The sequence below is a fragment of the Sturnira hondurensis genome, unplaced genomic scaffold (genome assembly GCF_014824575.4).
Source record: "Sturnira hondurensis isolate 20B ecotype Veracruz unplaced genomic scaffold, ASM1482457v3 Scaffold0022017, whole genome shotgun sequence".
Taxonomy (NCBI): Eukaryota; Metazoa; Chordata; class Mammalia; order Chiroptera; family Phyllostomidae; genus Sturnira; species Sturnira hondurensis.
This window is the reverse complement of record NW_028094648.1, coordinates 6,388,089-6,402,721: the sequence shown is the minus strand read 5'-3', so window position 1 is coordinate 6,402,721 and position 14,633 is coordinate 6,388,089. Positions and strand designations below refer to the sequence as shown.

The window sequence follows — 14,633 nt, the reverse complement described above, 5'->3', positions numbered from 1 at the left end:
AAAACAGGACAAAGAAATGAAAGTTAGATCTCGAGGTGTGTCACCGAGAATATTCTAACAATACGTGCTCTGGAGGATGCCAAAGGCAGTGTTTAATAGTCTACGTGTAATTCCGAAACACAGCAAGGTTAAGTTTTCTTAGTATCACTTAACCTGAAGTCAAACAAGACACTCTGGCTACTCCCAATTCAAATATTTATACCTGGGCACTAAACTTACTATTTTTTAAAAATTTCCCCTTGTTTTATAAAAAGGGACAAGGAGCTGATGAAAGTTAAGCAGTAATAAAATGTGAGGGAACACCGCAAAATCCCCAGTAAGCCAAGAGGCACCCCGGTGTCCCTCTGCTCCTGGGCACTGCCAAGGTGCAGTCGGGCAGTGCCTTCCCAGTTTGCTTGCTGTCAGCATCCCTGAGGAGCTGAGGATTTCCTGGTGTGGCTCTAGGTGCTGGGACCAACCCCTCTGGAGTGTCCCTTTTAGACTCTGAGCCCTTTAAGAGTGTGGATGACAGCTTGCACTTCGTTTTGTTTCTCCTAACACGCAGCAAAGTGTTGGGCTCTCAGGGCAGGTTTACTGTGCGGTTCTGGTCACACTGACAGACAAGGGGCCAGCCTGAAGTTCACTTCACTGCTCGTTGGAGCCGGGCACATCTTGAATACTGAAGTACTTGCAGTGGATAAGGACTTATGGATGCAAAAGGAGCCGCTGTTTGTATATGGAAAACAGAAGGGCAGAGAATCTGGGGGGCTTGGGTGAGAGCCACAGAAAGCAAGTGCACTTGAGCTTGGGGTCTGGCCCAGCACATGAGCTGGTAGACAGTGTGCTCCCACCAGGGAGGGCTGTGCCCTCCTTTTTCCTGCCTGTGTTATCCTTTTCCTTGCAAATGTTATTTGACAAAAGCAATTATACTAATTTCCTTCCCTGTGGGCTCAATTCTGGCTTTGACACGATGACTTGGAGGAATCATTATGCTTCCTCTGTGGAGGAAAAACACCACCCAGCTGTGCACTCACAAGCACAGGCTGTGGTAAATAAAGCTGATGAGCCCTGGCTGGCATGGCTCAGTGGGCTCGGTGTCCTCCCGCAAAGCGAAGGGTCACCAGTTTAATTCTGGTCAGGGCACATGCCTGGGTTGTGGGTCAGTTGGGGGCCTGTCAGAGGCAACTGGTCCATTGTTTCTCTGGCACATGGATGCTTCTTTCCTTCTCTTTCCCCCTCCCTTCCCTTCTCTCTAAAAATAAATTTTTAAAAAAAGCTGGTGAGACACCTGACGTGTGTGTGTGCTGTGTTTTGGCTGCCCACAGGCCGTATACTGGGATCTGGTGCATTTGGGAAAGTGGTTGAAGGCACTGCCTATGGATTAAGCCGGTCCCAACCTGTCATGAAAGTAGCAGTGAAGATGCTTAAACGTAAGTGTTCCTTCCTGAAGATTTTTTTTTTGAACATGGAGATATTAAATGAATTGCTCAAACTCACAAAGCCAGTAAATGCCAAATTTAGGATAGCTCTTGATTCTTCTGACTCTATTTGGACACCTGTCAGTTAGATTTATTTAGATTGCTTCTGTTGCCCGTATGTTGGAAAATCAAGAGTTGTTATTTTTAATGACTTCTCTTTTTACCCTGAAGGCTCGGGATCAGTTACTAGAGTGTTGACCAGAGTCACTGTCTCTCTCTTTTAAACTCTTGGGAAATAAAAGAATATCCAGTCACAGGATGAGCCATGTTTTTGGCTTTTTCAGGGCAGTAGGTTGCTCAGAACTGATATGTAATTTATTTCTTCAACAGCCACAGCCAGATCCAGTGAAAAACAAGCTCTCATGTCTGAACTGAAGATAATGACCCACCTCGGGCCACATTTAAATATTGTAAACTTGCTGGGAGCCTGTACCAAGTCAGGTAGGCCTACTGACCTGGGAGGGAGTTCATAGAACTCTGGTGGTTGTACAAACTGTCAAACCCAGCTTTTTAAATCCCCACTTTGTACCTCCAAACATGCCAGCGAATAAATCCCTTGAATGGAGTCGACTGGATTCCACTGAATTGAGGAAAGCTCATTGTGTTTGAGCAGCATCTCTTACTAGTGCAAACACAGCAATTCCTGGCTTATCTGTTCACATTCAAAACCATCTCTTAACCAATTGTGGTCCCCACAGGCCCCATTTACATCATTACTGAGTACTGCTTCTATGGAGATTTGGTCAACTATTTGCATAAGAACAGGGACAGCTTCCTGAGCCACCACCCAGAGAAGCCAAAGAAAGAGCTGGACATCTTTGGATTGAACCCTGCTGATGAAAGCACTCGAAGGTGGGTTCAGAGAGACGTTGCTGTGAATCATTGTTTTGCAAGTCTCACCGCGGAGAAAACCCATGTCCGGGTAGAATCCGTGTCTGTAGATTCTGTGCCAGGAGGCAGCGAGACTCAGAGTCCAACTACCCTGCCCCACCGTCCCATGACACGGTGCCGATGAGTACATGGTGTCTGCCGGTGTTTGAGAGCAGGCTGTTGTAGACGGAGCCTTGCTGATAGGTTGGAGTGAAAGCCAGAGTTGGAATTGTTCTGGGAGCCGTTTTCCTGTTTGTATGTGGTCCAAACACCTATCAAAAATGCGGCACTGGTCAGGGATGCCTCAGTGCTTATGTTTTCAGAGAAACTGCCTGAGGGTCCCAAAGCTTGAGATACTGGTCCTTGCTGAACCTGGGTCCATAGATCAAACCAATGATAGTAATCCCCAGGGCAGAAACCCACAAATGGCTGTAACAGTCTCTGTAGATCTGATGTTCTGTAACATCAGGAAGTACAGTGAGTTCACTTTATACTAAGTTACTCGATGGACACCAAATTGGTGCTAAATTTACTGAGCAGCAGGAATTGTCTGCCAAGCCACATGTCACATGGCAGAGGTTTGTGGCTTGTGAACTGAATAACAGTCCAGCCACACCTGAGTTGAGTTAATTGGTGCATTTGTCTGATTACTGATTAAGGCTCACCTCCCCAAATAGACCACCCCATGTGGAGCCTGCAGATGGGTCTTACTTTTACTCAGCCCTGCCACCCCCGTGCCCACCACGCTGTCTTGCAGACTGTAGGTACCTGGTCATCATTTACTGAACGCTGTATGATCACTCTAAGGGGCACCTGGATAAGGTTTCTTTTTCTGTTTTTACAGTTATGTTGTTTTATCTTTTGAAAACAACGGCGACTACATGGACATGAAGCAAGCTGACACCACCCAGTATGTCCCCATGCTGGAAAGGAAAGAGGTTTCTAAGTATTCGGACATCCAGAGATCGCTGTATGACCGCCCAGCCTCGTATAAGAAGAAGTCTATGTTAGGTAACAGTGTGTATGTTGGCTCTTTGGGTGTTGTGCTCTCCCAGAGGTTTAATGTGATACTCAGAATACCCAGAAGAAGGTGAGCACACCTGCTAAGTAGAACTGCCAGGCCTCATAGTCCCTGTACAACCTACCAGTGACCTTGAGAAGACGAAAAACAATAAAGACAGACCTGATGTAATGAATTTTTCAGACTTTAAATATAATTGTTTTAAAGAATTGTTTATTCTAATATAATGATCTTTTTATGACATGTCTTTTTTTTCTTAAGGGAAGGTAGTATTGATGATCCCCCCCCCCAGCCCCCAATGCCCTAACTTGGCCAAATTAAAAGTCAGCAATCTTACATTGTAAAATTTAATTATGTAAATCTCTGATATCTTTGAGTTCAATGGCCCTTGCTTTAGCTTTTGCTAATATCCAATTTGTGATAGAAAGTGGAAAGTGGACCGTTTGAGGTTATTTTTTCTGACAAGGGTGTTGTTTGGAGGGAGACCTGTCTGTTTCGAAGCAGATGGGCACGTGGCAGGGTTGAGTTGATTTATAAACTCTAGGGAGCCCAGCCGATGCCCGTACCAGATGGACCACCCCACATCTGCTGGGGGGTGGTCTCTCCACAGTCCTAGTCTGATCGCAGGCTTGCCAGGCAGAGGAGGCTACTAGATGGGACCAATGTCAGCTTGTCCTATGATCTTTCGTTATTGGCTCTGAGCCCCCCACATTGGTCAATGACAAAAAAAATTTAGCTGCTATGGGAATTGCTTTGCAAATTACTAATGTGCTCTGAATGCTTTCAGGGTTCTTAAGTGGAAGGTACAATCTCTTACAAAAAGAATCTGTATCGCTGGCCAGGTGGCTCAGTTGTTTGGAGTGTCATACCATATACGAAACAGTTGTGGGCTCAGTCCCTGGTCAGGGCATGTACCTAGGTTGCAGGTTCGATCCCTGGTTGGGATGCATACAGGAGGCAATTGATGGATGTTTCTCACATCCATGTTTTTCTCTCTCCCCTTTCCTCCCTCTCTCCTTCTCTCTCTCCCTTCCTTTCTGAAATCAATTTAAAAAAAAAATTTATTTTTGGGTGAGGATTTAAAAAAAAAAGAATGTGCTCATTTTGCAAAGCTCACTCAGTACACAATAATATTTTCCATTGCTGCAGTTCCAAGTTCCATTCATTCCCCATTGCCAAATGGGTAAACTTCCAAGCCCTTTTTAAAGATGAGCCAGTGAGGGCTGTCGGAATCAGTGCTTCCTCTCCACTCCTGTATTGTTAAAAATAGTTTACATTGCTTCCCAGGCTGGACCTGGCTCCAGATGTCAGGGGAACCTGATTCATGCTCGGCCCAGGCCCTGTTGGCAGGCAGACCGCCGCTTCCTGGCCTGCCTCTAGCTGGCTGGAAAAATGTGAATGGCTGCAGCTACTCTGCACTTGCCTGAAAATTTTCAAAAAGAACTGAGAACTGTTGGCCTAGATTGCCTCCTTCCTCGAAAACCCTGGGACCCTTCCAGCTGGGACAAACCAGGAAAGTAGACAAGTCATAAAGGGAACTAAACGCAGAGTTGTTGGCACCCATCTTTAAGCTTGCTACCTCTGGTCTGACTGGTGGTTGATTTCATTCACCAAATGAGCCAAGTACTATGAAGGTGGCTTTAAAAAGAAAAAAAAAAAAAAAGAAGGAGCAATTCCTAGAAGATGCTTTTTCAAAAGGCCCTCATGCATATTCATCACGGAAGATTTTAGTTTTTATGTGTTTTAATGGTGCTTGAGCTGATGTGCTAAGGTTGAAAAAAGAAACTTTGGAGGCAAACAACAAAATGTGTGAGAATCTATTAGGTTGGTTCTCATAGATATATACATCAGATACATATTTCTTTTTAAAACTTTATTTTTTAGAGAGAGCGAAAGGGAGGGAGACAGGGAGAGAAACATCAATGTGTGGCTGCCTCTTGAGTACCCCCACTGGGAACCTGGCCTGCAACCCAGGCATGTGCCCTGACTGGGAATCCAACCAGCGACCCTTTGGCTCTCAGGCCAGTTTTCCATGGAGCCACGTGTTTAATAACAGCCAGGGCCAGATGTTTCCTTCTATCTGAGGAGCTCATTACTTAAATTCCAAGGCTTTTTGTCTAGAGTTTGCATAGTTTAGATACCCACCTGTGAGGTGTGGAAACTCTATAATAAGAAAATCACTTTATGGGACTCTGACTGTTGTGGCACAGTTGGTTGGGCATCATCCCACAAAACAAAAGGTCACTGGTTCGATTCCCAGTCGGGGCACATGCCTGCAGTCTGGGTCCCTAGTCCAGGTGTGTGTAAGAGGCATCTGTCGATGTTTCTCTCTCACATCAATATTTCTCTTTCTCCCTCCCTTCCCCTCTATAAAAAATAAAAATGAAAGTAAAAAAATAATTTTTATGGGGATGTAAAGTACAGCATAGGACATATAGTCAACAATGTGATAACTATGTATGGAGCCAGTTGGGCACTGGAAATATCGGAGAGAATACTTTGTAAAGTATATGATTGCCTGAGGGTTTCCAACCTTTTCACATCTCTGGGCCACACTGGAAGAAGAGGCTGTCTGGGGCTACACATAAAATACATTGTGACATGTAATCATGAAAAAATCTCAAAATGTTTTAAGCAAGTTTACAATTTTGTGTTGGGCTGCAACTGTAATTGAAGAAATTTAAAAAAAACAGAAAAATTAAAGAAGTCACTTTAGATGTTCTTCAGCCATCTGACGAGCAGCGCCCCCTGCTGGACAGCACAGGGGTTGGGGCTGAGGCCTCCTGCCCTGTGACAGCACTGACATCTTACTGGTTTTTCTGCAGAGTCAGAAGTCAAAAACCTCCTTTCGGATGATAGCTCGGAGGGCCTTACTTTGTTGGATTTGTTGAGCTTCACCTACCAAGTTGCCCGAGGAATGGAGTTTTTGGCTTCAAAAAATGTAAGTGCGTCCATGGAACAGATGTTTTTAGACTCAGGTTGCAGGTCTGAGTGAGGTGAGCGTGGAAAGTAGCTCTTGGAGAGACCTGGAGCAATGGCTGCCCCTCTCCTCCTCTTCCCAGAGCAGAGTGGGGAGTCTGACACCATCAGTGTCTACTCCTCTCCAGAACCTTTTTGCTCTTGGGAGAAGTTGGAATGAGAACCTGGGAAGTGAGCTCTTTCTGCCAGATGAGCCTCTCCGAGGTGTGCCAGGCAGCTCCACGTGCCACCATGGCATGACCAGTCTTGCAGGGGTGATGCCGCCTAGCGGTGGGTAAATCAACACTGACGCCATTTCTTCTCTTTTCTCGCAGTGTGTCCACCGGGACCTGGCCGCTCGCAACGTCCTCCTGGCACAAGGGAAAATCGTAAAGATCTGTGACTTTGGCCTAGCCAGGGACATCATGCATGATTCGAACTATGTATCGAAAGGCAGCGTAAGTGGTTCCCCCCTCCCCCCATTTGGCATGCTTACCTCCCTCACTCAACCCTCTGAAATCAGGTGTTGTTTGCAGCCATTGGGGTGCCCATCATTTCAGCATGGAGTCCACAAGACCCATGGGTGGGTGGGCTCCGGGGTCAGTGTGGAAAGCACAGGCTCTGCAGCAGACTGCCCAGCTGGGAGCCTGAGCTCCAGGACTTACTAGTGTGGCAGTTGAGGCAAGTTACTTGACCACTCTGTACCACAATTTCCCTATCTGTAGCAAGGAAGCAACAGGGATACCTCCCTCCTGAGTTGCTGTGAGGGATTATTAAATCAGTGAATCCATGTAAAATGCTTAGGACAGTGCTTGGCACAGACAGCCCCCAGTCAGCATTAGCCATTAATGTGTGAATTGTGCACAAGGGTGTATGTGCATGCATTTGCAGGGAGAGCATCTCTAACTTCTAACAAGTTTTCAAATGGCATCTCTACCCCTAAAATTGGAAAACCATTTGAACTCATATATCTTAGAAGCATAATTTTCTTAAAGATAGTCATTCTATCTTACACTTTAACTTTTCTGCCCACCCCTTTGACATCTAAGCAGATGGAGTAGCTGGGAATACGTCTGCCACCTGTAGGTACAAGTCCAGATGCCCCACCACACAGACCGTGAGGCGGCCCACGGGGCTGCCGTAGCCACCTGCAGACGGACACTGGGCTATGCCCACGCTCTGTGTGTTTCATGGGCTCTGTGGCCATGACCTGTAGCTTTAGGCCTCTTGGGAAAAAGTGGGCTTTGGTGGAGTCCAGGTCTGTTCAAACAGGTTATGGATCTCTATAATCTGCCCAGCAGTTTTAGAAGGTTGGAGGATGCCGACATGGTTGTTTGAAGTGTCTGCCCAGGTTAGTGTTTCCACAGAAGGTTGGACAGCCTCGCAAAAGGAGGCTGTGAAATGATCGTTCTGTCACACTCTTCACAGCGTTTCTTCAGTTCAAAATGTAATTGGCTCTCAGATCCCTGGATCTGCTCTTAATTTTGTTCCTAAGAACGCTTTACACTAGGGCACAGGTCCAGTCAGGACTCAACACTTTGGGGTAAAAATTCAAGATTATGTATGTTTGGATGCTATTCCTTGGAAGAACATCAGAGGGAACACTGGCCATCCAGCATTCATCAGATACTTATTGAGTGCCCACTGGGTGAACAGCAGTGAACAGCACACAGAAGGCACTCGTGTGGGCCAACATTGTTAGTCCGAGTTATTCTCAGCCTGGTGGGGAGAGAACTTCTTCCTATTTCTGCTGCTGTGGATCATCAGTGCAGCCCCTGGGTTTAACTTCCATCCCTCTTCCCTGTAGACCTTCCTCCCCGTGAAGTGGATGGCTCCTGAGAGCATCTTCGACAACCTCTACACCACACTGAGTGACGTCTGGTCTTACGGCATCCTGCTCTGGGAGATCTTTTCCCTTGGTACGTACTTGGCTGCTTGGCTCATTTGCATGGTTCTGGAACAACATCGGAAGGGCAACACTGTGTGTTTCCATGCTCCAGGAGGTCATCAGGGTTGAGATACCCGGTGTGAGTCAAGTGCACTGTGGCCGATTTTTAGCACACTTTGTGCCCGTGTGATGTCCGGTGTGTGCCTGTGCAGGATGAGGCGGGGGTCTTGGGCAGCTGTGCCCTCACCCCTGACCTTTGCCCTCATTCCTGGCCTTTGCCCTTCCTCTTCTTTGGGCCACACCAGAGTGACTTTCTCCCAGTGGGAGTGCTCCTGACGATACCCACTCACCAGCTGCTTTTTCACCTCAGACTTTGGGTTAAGTGGGTTCACCGGTAGAGAGTTGCTCTCCCTCACATCATGGTGGTAGATGCTCAGGTGAAAGGTCGTGTGGCAAGGAAAAGGGTGTGGCTCCCCTTCCTGGTGGTCATTCAGGAGGAGTGACACCTCCTAGTCATTCATTCATTCATTTGTTTAGTTAGTCAGTCACCAGCTGCTGAACAGCACAGGGGCCCCCTGCTCTGCAGTGGGGGCTGATTCACGAGCCTGACCGCCAGATGGTCCATCCCAGGAGATGAGACTCACACACTTAGTGATAAACTGTTTGGTCCTGATTAAATATCCTGATGAAAGTGCAGATAAAGGAAAAAGGAGCCCTAAAGTGGCTGTGGAAGGCTTTACAGAGGAAACTAAGCTCGCCCTGGCCTTGGCCATGTGAATTTACGTTTACTCTGATAAGGCAGTGGAGGGAGTCTTCTCCCTGCCTGGCGTCCTTGTTCTCAGTTCTCCCTCCTTGGGCGTCACTGTGGATCATCCCAGTGCGAGACGGTTCATGAAAAGCAGAGAATTGTTTCAATATTTCAAGCCCCAACGTTGACTTTTGCTTTAATTTCAGGTGAAAATGAGTTTTTGTGACCTTAGTGATTCAAAATTTCTTTTCTATTTCTATTTCAAAATCTATTTTGCTTTGTATGTGTAGCTCCAGTTGTCAGGAACATCGAAAAGCACTTTTGAGCTCTTTCTAGAGATACCGGATTTTTGCCCAGGGGGTTCAGACTTGACCAACCTAGAAGTCCTGATAAAATGTAAGGTTTTGGTGGGGAGATAATACTTCTTTCCTTGAGAGAACCAGTACTTCACAGTGGGGATCCCCAAATGTTTTCTAAATGTGCTGTATCACCCCAAGTGTTTAAAAAATGTACCAGGCATTTGTTAATCCTGGTTGCTTTCTTCTTTGGCTTTCAGGGGGCACACCCTACCCCGGCATGATGGTGGATTCTACTTTCTACAATAAGATCAAGAGTGGGTACCGGATGGCCAAGCCTGACCACGCCACCAGTGAAATGTGAGCCCTTCCCCATCCTGTGGGCCCTGTGTTCCTGCCCAGTGGGTCTGTGGGGCAGGTGGGGGCAGGAGGGACTGTGGGGTGGTACCATCCACTCCTCCCAAGGCTCACTCTGAGTTCTGTGCTTCTCCAGCTACGAGATCATGGTCAAGTGCTGGAACAGTGAGCCTGAGAAGAGACCCTCCTTTTACCACCTGAGAGAGATTGTGGAGAACCTGCTGCCTGGACAATATAAAAAGGTTTGTCTGTGGGACGACATGGATGGACCCAGAGTGTATTATTTTAAATGAAATAAGGCAGAGAAAGACAAATACCATATGATTTCACTTATGTGTGGAGTCTAAAATAAACAAAACAGAAGCAAACTCATAGGTACAGAGAACATTTTGATGTTTGCTAGATGGGAGAAGGTTTGTGGGGCTGGGTACCAAGGGAAGGGGATTAAGATGTGCAAATTGACAGATATAAGAACAGTCACAGGGATGTAAGGGAATGGGGAATAGCATAGGGAATGTAATTGATAATATTGTAATAACTTTGTATGGTGTCAGATGGGTACTAGATTTATCAGATGATCATTTTATAAATTATATAAATGTCTAATCAGCATGTTGTACACCTGAAACTAATACATCAAGCACATGTCATATGTATGTAATGCATATACACTTGTATGACACACACGACCACACACCACCATACATACATGTGATGCACACCTGCATATATGACATACACTATCATGCACACATAGTGTATGTCATGCATGCACTATGTCATAGTGTATGTCAGAGTGTATGTCAACTATAATTAAAAAGTATTTAAAAAATGAAAGGTTTGTCTGGGCCTCTTAAGATGAGTGGAAAGGAATGCGCAAAGGGAGGAGATGATAGCTGGTGGTTATGCGAGTGGGCAGCACCGTTCAACACTGTTTTAAAGGAACGTTTTCAGACAAGGGAAAAGATGGTGTGACCCAGCGGCTGAGGTTTTGTGAGGGCTCTCCAGGGCCCTGGTGGCAGTGGCAAGTGAAAACCTCTTCCAACAGGGCTCCTCTTTCATCTTCAGGGTGCAACACCTGTAAGCACTTTATTTTCCAGATGTTTGCGTATCTGCAGCTACTGTGCAGTTAGAAGTCTCAGGGCATCCACAGCCGTAACACCACAAATTCGAATGCACTTGAATCCATGCAGAATTGGCTTTTGCCAGCCGACTGGAAGGAGCAACCTCAGCTGTTATCTGTGGCTCCAGCTGGTTTTTTGTGGAATAGGAAGCACTGTTCAAAGGAACAAATGTAATTTCATGGAACCAAGCAGGATATGTTAACGAATGAAAAAACTTTCTGCTGAGATGCTGAGAAAGAAACCCAGATACACTTGTATAATAAAATCAATTTCTTAGATTCAAGTTAGAGTCGCCCTGTAGGCTTTTCATACTTGTTGCTTCTCTTCCTTCTTCTTGAGGAGGAGCAGTGCTGGACTGGAAGTGAGATACTTTTGTCTATTCACTATCTTGCTGCCCATGACAAGGGCCCTAAGTGAGGCAGTGGGGAAGCAGAAGGAAATTCACTGTAGGTCCCTCAAAGACGCCCTGGTTGGCGAATGTGGTTTCATGGAACGAGACTGGAATTAGTGTTGAAAGTACAGTCTCTTTAGATCAAAGATTGTCAGTTATAAGTTAAATTTCTTCAGTGTTTTGGAATCAGGCAGGCTTCAGGTGTGGCACTCCTTATGGAAGTCCTTGTCACCTCTTACCAGGACCCATTCAAGCCTGGGAGAGACTGTGCGAGGAGGTCAGATGAGTCCATGCTAGTCCCCAAGCGGGGGACTAGCCCAATGGCACAAGATTTCTGCCATTGGTGGTCCCCTTTAAAAGTTTTTTTCAACCACAGTTGACAATTTATATGTGATATGTATATGTATAAAATGAATATGACTTTGTATTAGTTTCAGGTGTACTGCATAGTGGTTATAATCTATGAAATGATTCCGCCCAAAGCGTAGTTCCCACAGCACCATACATCATTATTTATTATAATATTACTATTTCCCTCATGCTGTACTTACATTCCTGTGCTGATTTGGTGACAACCAATTTGTACTTCTTAATCCCCTTGCTTTCTTCACCCCGAACCCCCCTCCAATCAGGCAACCATCAGTTTGTTCTCTGTATCTGTGAGTCTGTTCTGTTTGTTCTCTTACAGTACTTTGTTCTTTAGGTTTCGCACATTCAGGGATGTCCAACCTGTGGCCACACGTGGCTCTGAATGGCTGTGAATGTGGCCCAACACAAAATTGTAAATTTACTTAAAACATTATTAGATTTTTTTGTGATTATGTGTTGTGGTGGGTTTAACGTATTGCCCAAGACAACTCTTCTTCCAGTGTGGCCCAGAGCTGCCCAAAGGTTGGACACCCCTGAATCATATGGTATTTGTCTGCCTTATTTTACTGAGCACAATAGCCTCTAGGTTCGTTCACATTGCCACAAATGGAAAGATTTCTTCTTTTCCTTATGGCCATGCAATAGCACATTGTATATATGTACCGCATGTTTATCCAATTGTCTGTTGATGGGCATTTAGGTTGCTTCCATATTTGGGCTATTGAAAATAATGCTGGTTCTATGCCGGTGCACTTGAAAATGATGTATGTATATTCTGCTGCTTTGCACTAAAAATATCAATTAAATCCATCTGGTCTGATGTGTTATTTAAGGCCACTATTTACTTCATTTTCTGTCTGGAAGATCTATCCATTGATAGCAATGGGGTGTTAAAGTCCCATACTGTCAATCTCTCTCTTTATGTCCATCAATATTTGCTTTATATATTTACATACTCCTATATTAAGTGCATAAATGTTTACAAACTTTATATCCTCTTGTTTAATTGATCTTTATATTATCAATATCCTTCTTGGTCTCTTACTATAACTTCTGTTTTAAAATCTGTTTTGTCTGATGTCAGTACTGGTACCTCAGCATTTGTTTATTTGTTTGTTTGTTTTGGTTTCCATTTGCATGAAATCTTGATTTCCATCCCTTTACTTTCAGTTTGTGTGTCTTTTGATCTGAAGTGGGCCTCTTACAGACAGCATATATGTATGTGTGTGTGTGTGTATATATATATACATATATATATATATATATCTTGTTATTTTTTAAAGATTATATTTTATTGTTTATGCTATTACAGTTGTCTTATTCCCCCCCATGGTCCCCCACCACCTAACACCCCTCACTCCCTCAGGCAATCCCCCCACCATTGTTCATGTCCATGGGTCATGTGTATAAGTTCTTCAGCCACTCCATTTCCTATACAGTACTTTACCTCCCCATGGCTATTCTATAAGTACCTTTTTGTACTTCTTAATCCCCTCACCTCTTTACCCATTCCCCGACTCCTTACTCCCATCTGGCAACCATCAAAACACGCTCCACATCCATGATTCTGTCTCTGTTCTTATTGTTTGCTTAGTTTGTTTTTTAGATTCAATTGTTGATAAATATATATTTTTTGTCATTTTATTGTTCACAGTTTTGATCTTTTTTCTTAAATAAATTCCTTTAACATTTTGTATAATAATGGTTTGGTGATGACGAACTCCTTGAGTTTTTTCTTGTCTGAGAAGCTCTTTATCTGCCCTTGGATTCTAAATGATAACTTTGCTGGGTAGAGCAATCTTGGCTGTAGGTCCCTGCTTTTCATGACTGAATATTTCTTGCCAATCTCTTCTGGCCTGCAAAGTTTCTTTAGAGAAATCAGCTGACAGACTTATGGGAACTCCCCCATGGGTAACTAACTTCTTTTCTCTTATTGCTTTTAAGATCTCTATGTTTAACTTTTGGCATTTTAATTATAATGTATCCTGATGTGGGCCTCTTTGTATCCATCTTGTTTGGGACTCTCTGTGCTTCCTGGACCTGAATGTTTATTTCCTTCATCAAATTAGGGAAGTTTTCTTTCATTGATTTTTCAAGTAGATTTCCAATTTCTTGCTCTTTCTTTTCTCCTTCTGACACCCCTATGATGCAAATATTGGAAAGCTTGAAGTTGTCCCACAGGCTGCTTACATGATCTTTTTTTTTTTTGCATTCTTTTTCTTGTTATTCTGATTGGTTGTTTTTTGTTTCCTTATATTCCAAATCATTGTTTTGATTCTCGACTTCCTCTACTCTCTTGTTTCCTTGTAAATTGTTCTTTATTTTAATTAGCATATGCTTTGATTCTGACTGGATCTTTTTTATGCTGTGGAGGTCCTCACTATGTTTCTTGAACATCTTTATAACCATTGTTTTGAACTCTGCATCTGATAGATTGCTTAGCTCCATTTTGTTTGTGCTTTTTCTGGAGTTTTGATCTGCTCTTTCATTTGGGCCATGTTTTTCTGTCTCCTCATTTTGGCAACCCCCTGTATTTTGTTCTATGTATTAGGTAGAGCTACTCTGACTCCCTGTCTTGGTAGAGTGGCCTAATGTAGTAGGTGTCCTGTAGGGTCCAGGAGCACAGCCTCCCCTGTCACCCAAGCTGGCTATTCAAGGTGTGCCATTTGTGTAGGCTAAGTACACCCTCCTCTTGTACTGAGCCTTGTTGCTACTTGCAGATCAGTGGGAGGGGTTTGCCCAGGCCAGTCAGCTGCAAGAATTGTCTGTGACCACCAACCTCTGCCCTCTGTGGAAGATCAGCTGTGTATGGGCAGGGTGGTGGTGCTCTGACATGGTCTGTAGCTGTCCACTGGGTTTGCTGGCCATGGGGTTTCCCAGATGGTGCAGGCCAAGGTCAGCTTCCACCTTTGTTTTGCCTAGGGCCATACTGTCTGAGCTGTTAAGCAATCTGAGATGGCTGCTGCTAGTGCTGGGCCTGGGGCTCACTGAGGCCAGCTGTTGCTTGTTTGAGAGTCATTCATATGGAAAAGCAGCATGGCTTGGCCCGTAAGTTGGTTGGGGTGGAGTCTCTGGGGATCTCCAAGTCAGGCTAAACAGTGTTAGCAGGTTGATGGAGTCTCAGATATGGCATCAGCTTGTCGGCTCTATTGGG

At 44.8% G+C, this 14,633-nt stretch overlaps 1 protein-coding gene across 4 annotated transcripts in view; it reads left to right on the top strand.

Annotated features, from left to right (window-relative positions):
• The window catches only part of PDGFRA (platelet derived growth factor receptor alpha), a 48,865-nt gene that overhangs the window by 24,669 nt on the left and 9,563 nt on the right, over positions 1 to 14,633 (top strand). For all 4 annotated transcript variants that reach the window (XM_037034190.1, XM_037034189.1, XM_037034192.1 and 1 more), the window contains 9 exons: positions 1,305 to 1,409; positions 1,788 to 1,898; positions 2,156 to 2,309; positions 3,172 to 3,338; positions 6,174 to 6,289; positions 6,642 to 6,764; positions 8,114 to 8,225; positions 9,499 to 9,598; positions 9,732 to 9,837. In XM_037034190.1, coding sequence (XP_036890085.1) covers positions 1,305 to 1,409; positions 1,788 to 1,898; positions 2,156 to 2,309; positions 3,172 to 3,338; positions 6,174 to 6,289; positions 6,642 to 6,764; positions 8,114 to 8,225; positions 9,499 to 9,598; positions 9,732 to 9,837 — 1,094 coding nt within the window. The remainder of the gene's footprint in view (positions 1 to 1,304; positions 1,410 to 1,787; positions 1,899 to 2,155; positions 2,310 to 3,171; positions 3,339 to 6,173; positions 6,290 to 6,641; positions 6,765 to 8,113; positions 8,226 to 9,498; positions 9,599 to 9,731; positions 9,838 to 14,633) is intronic.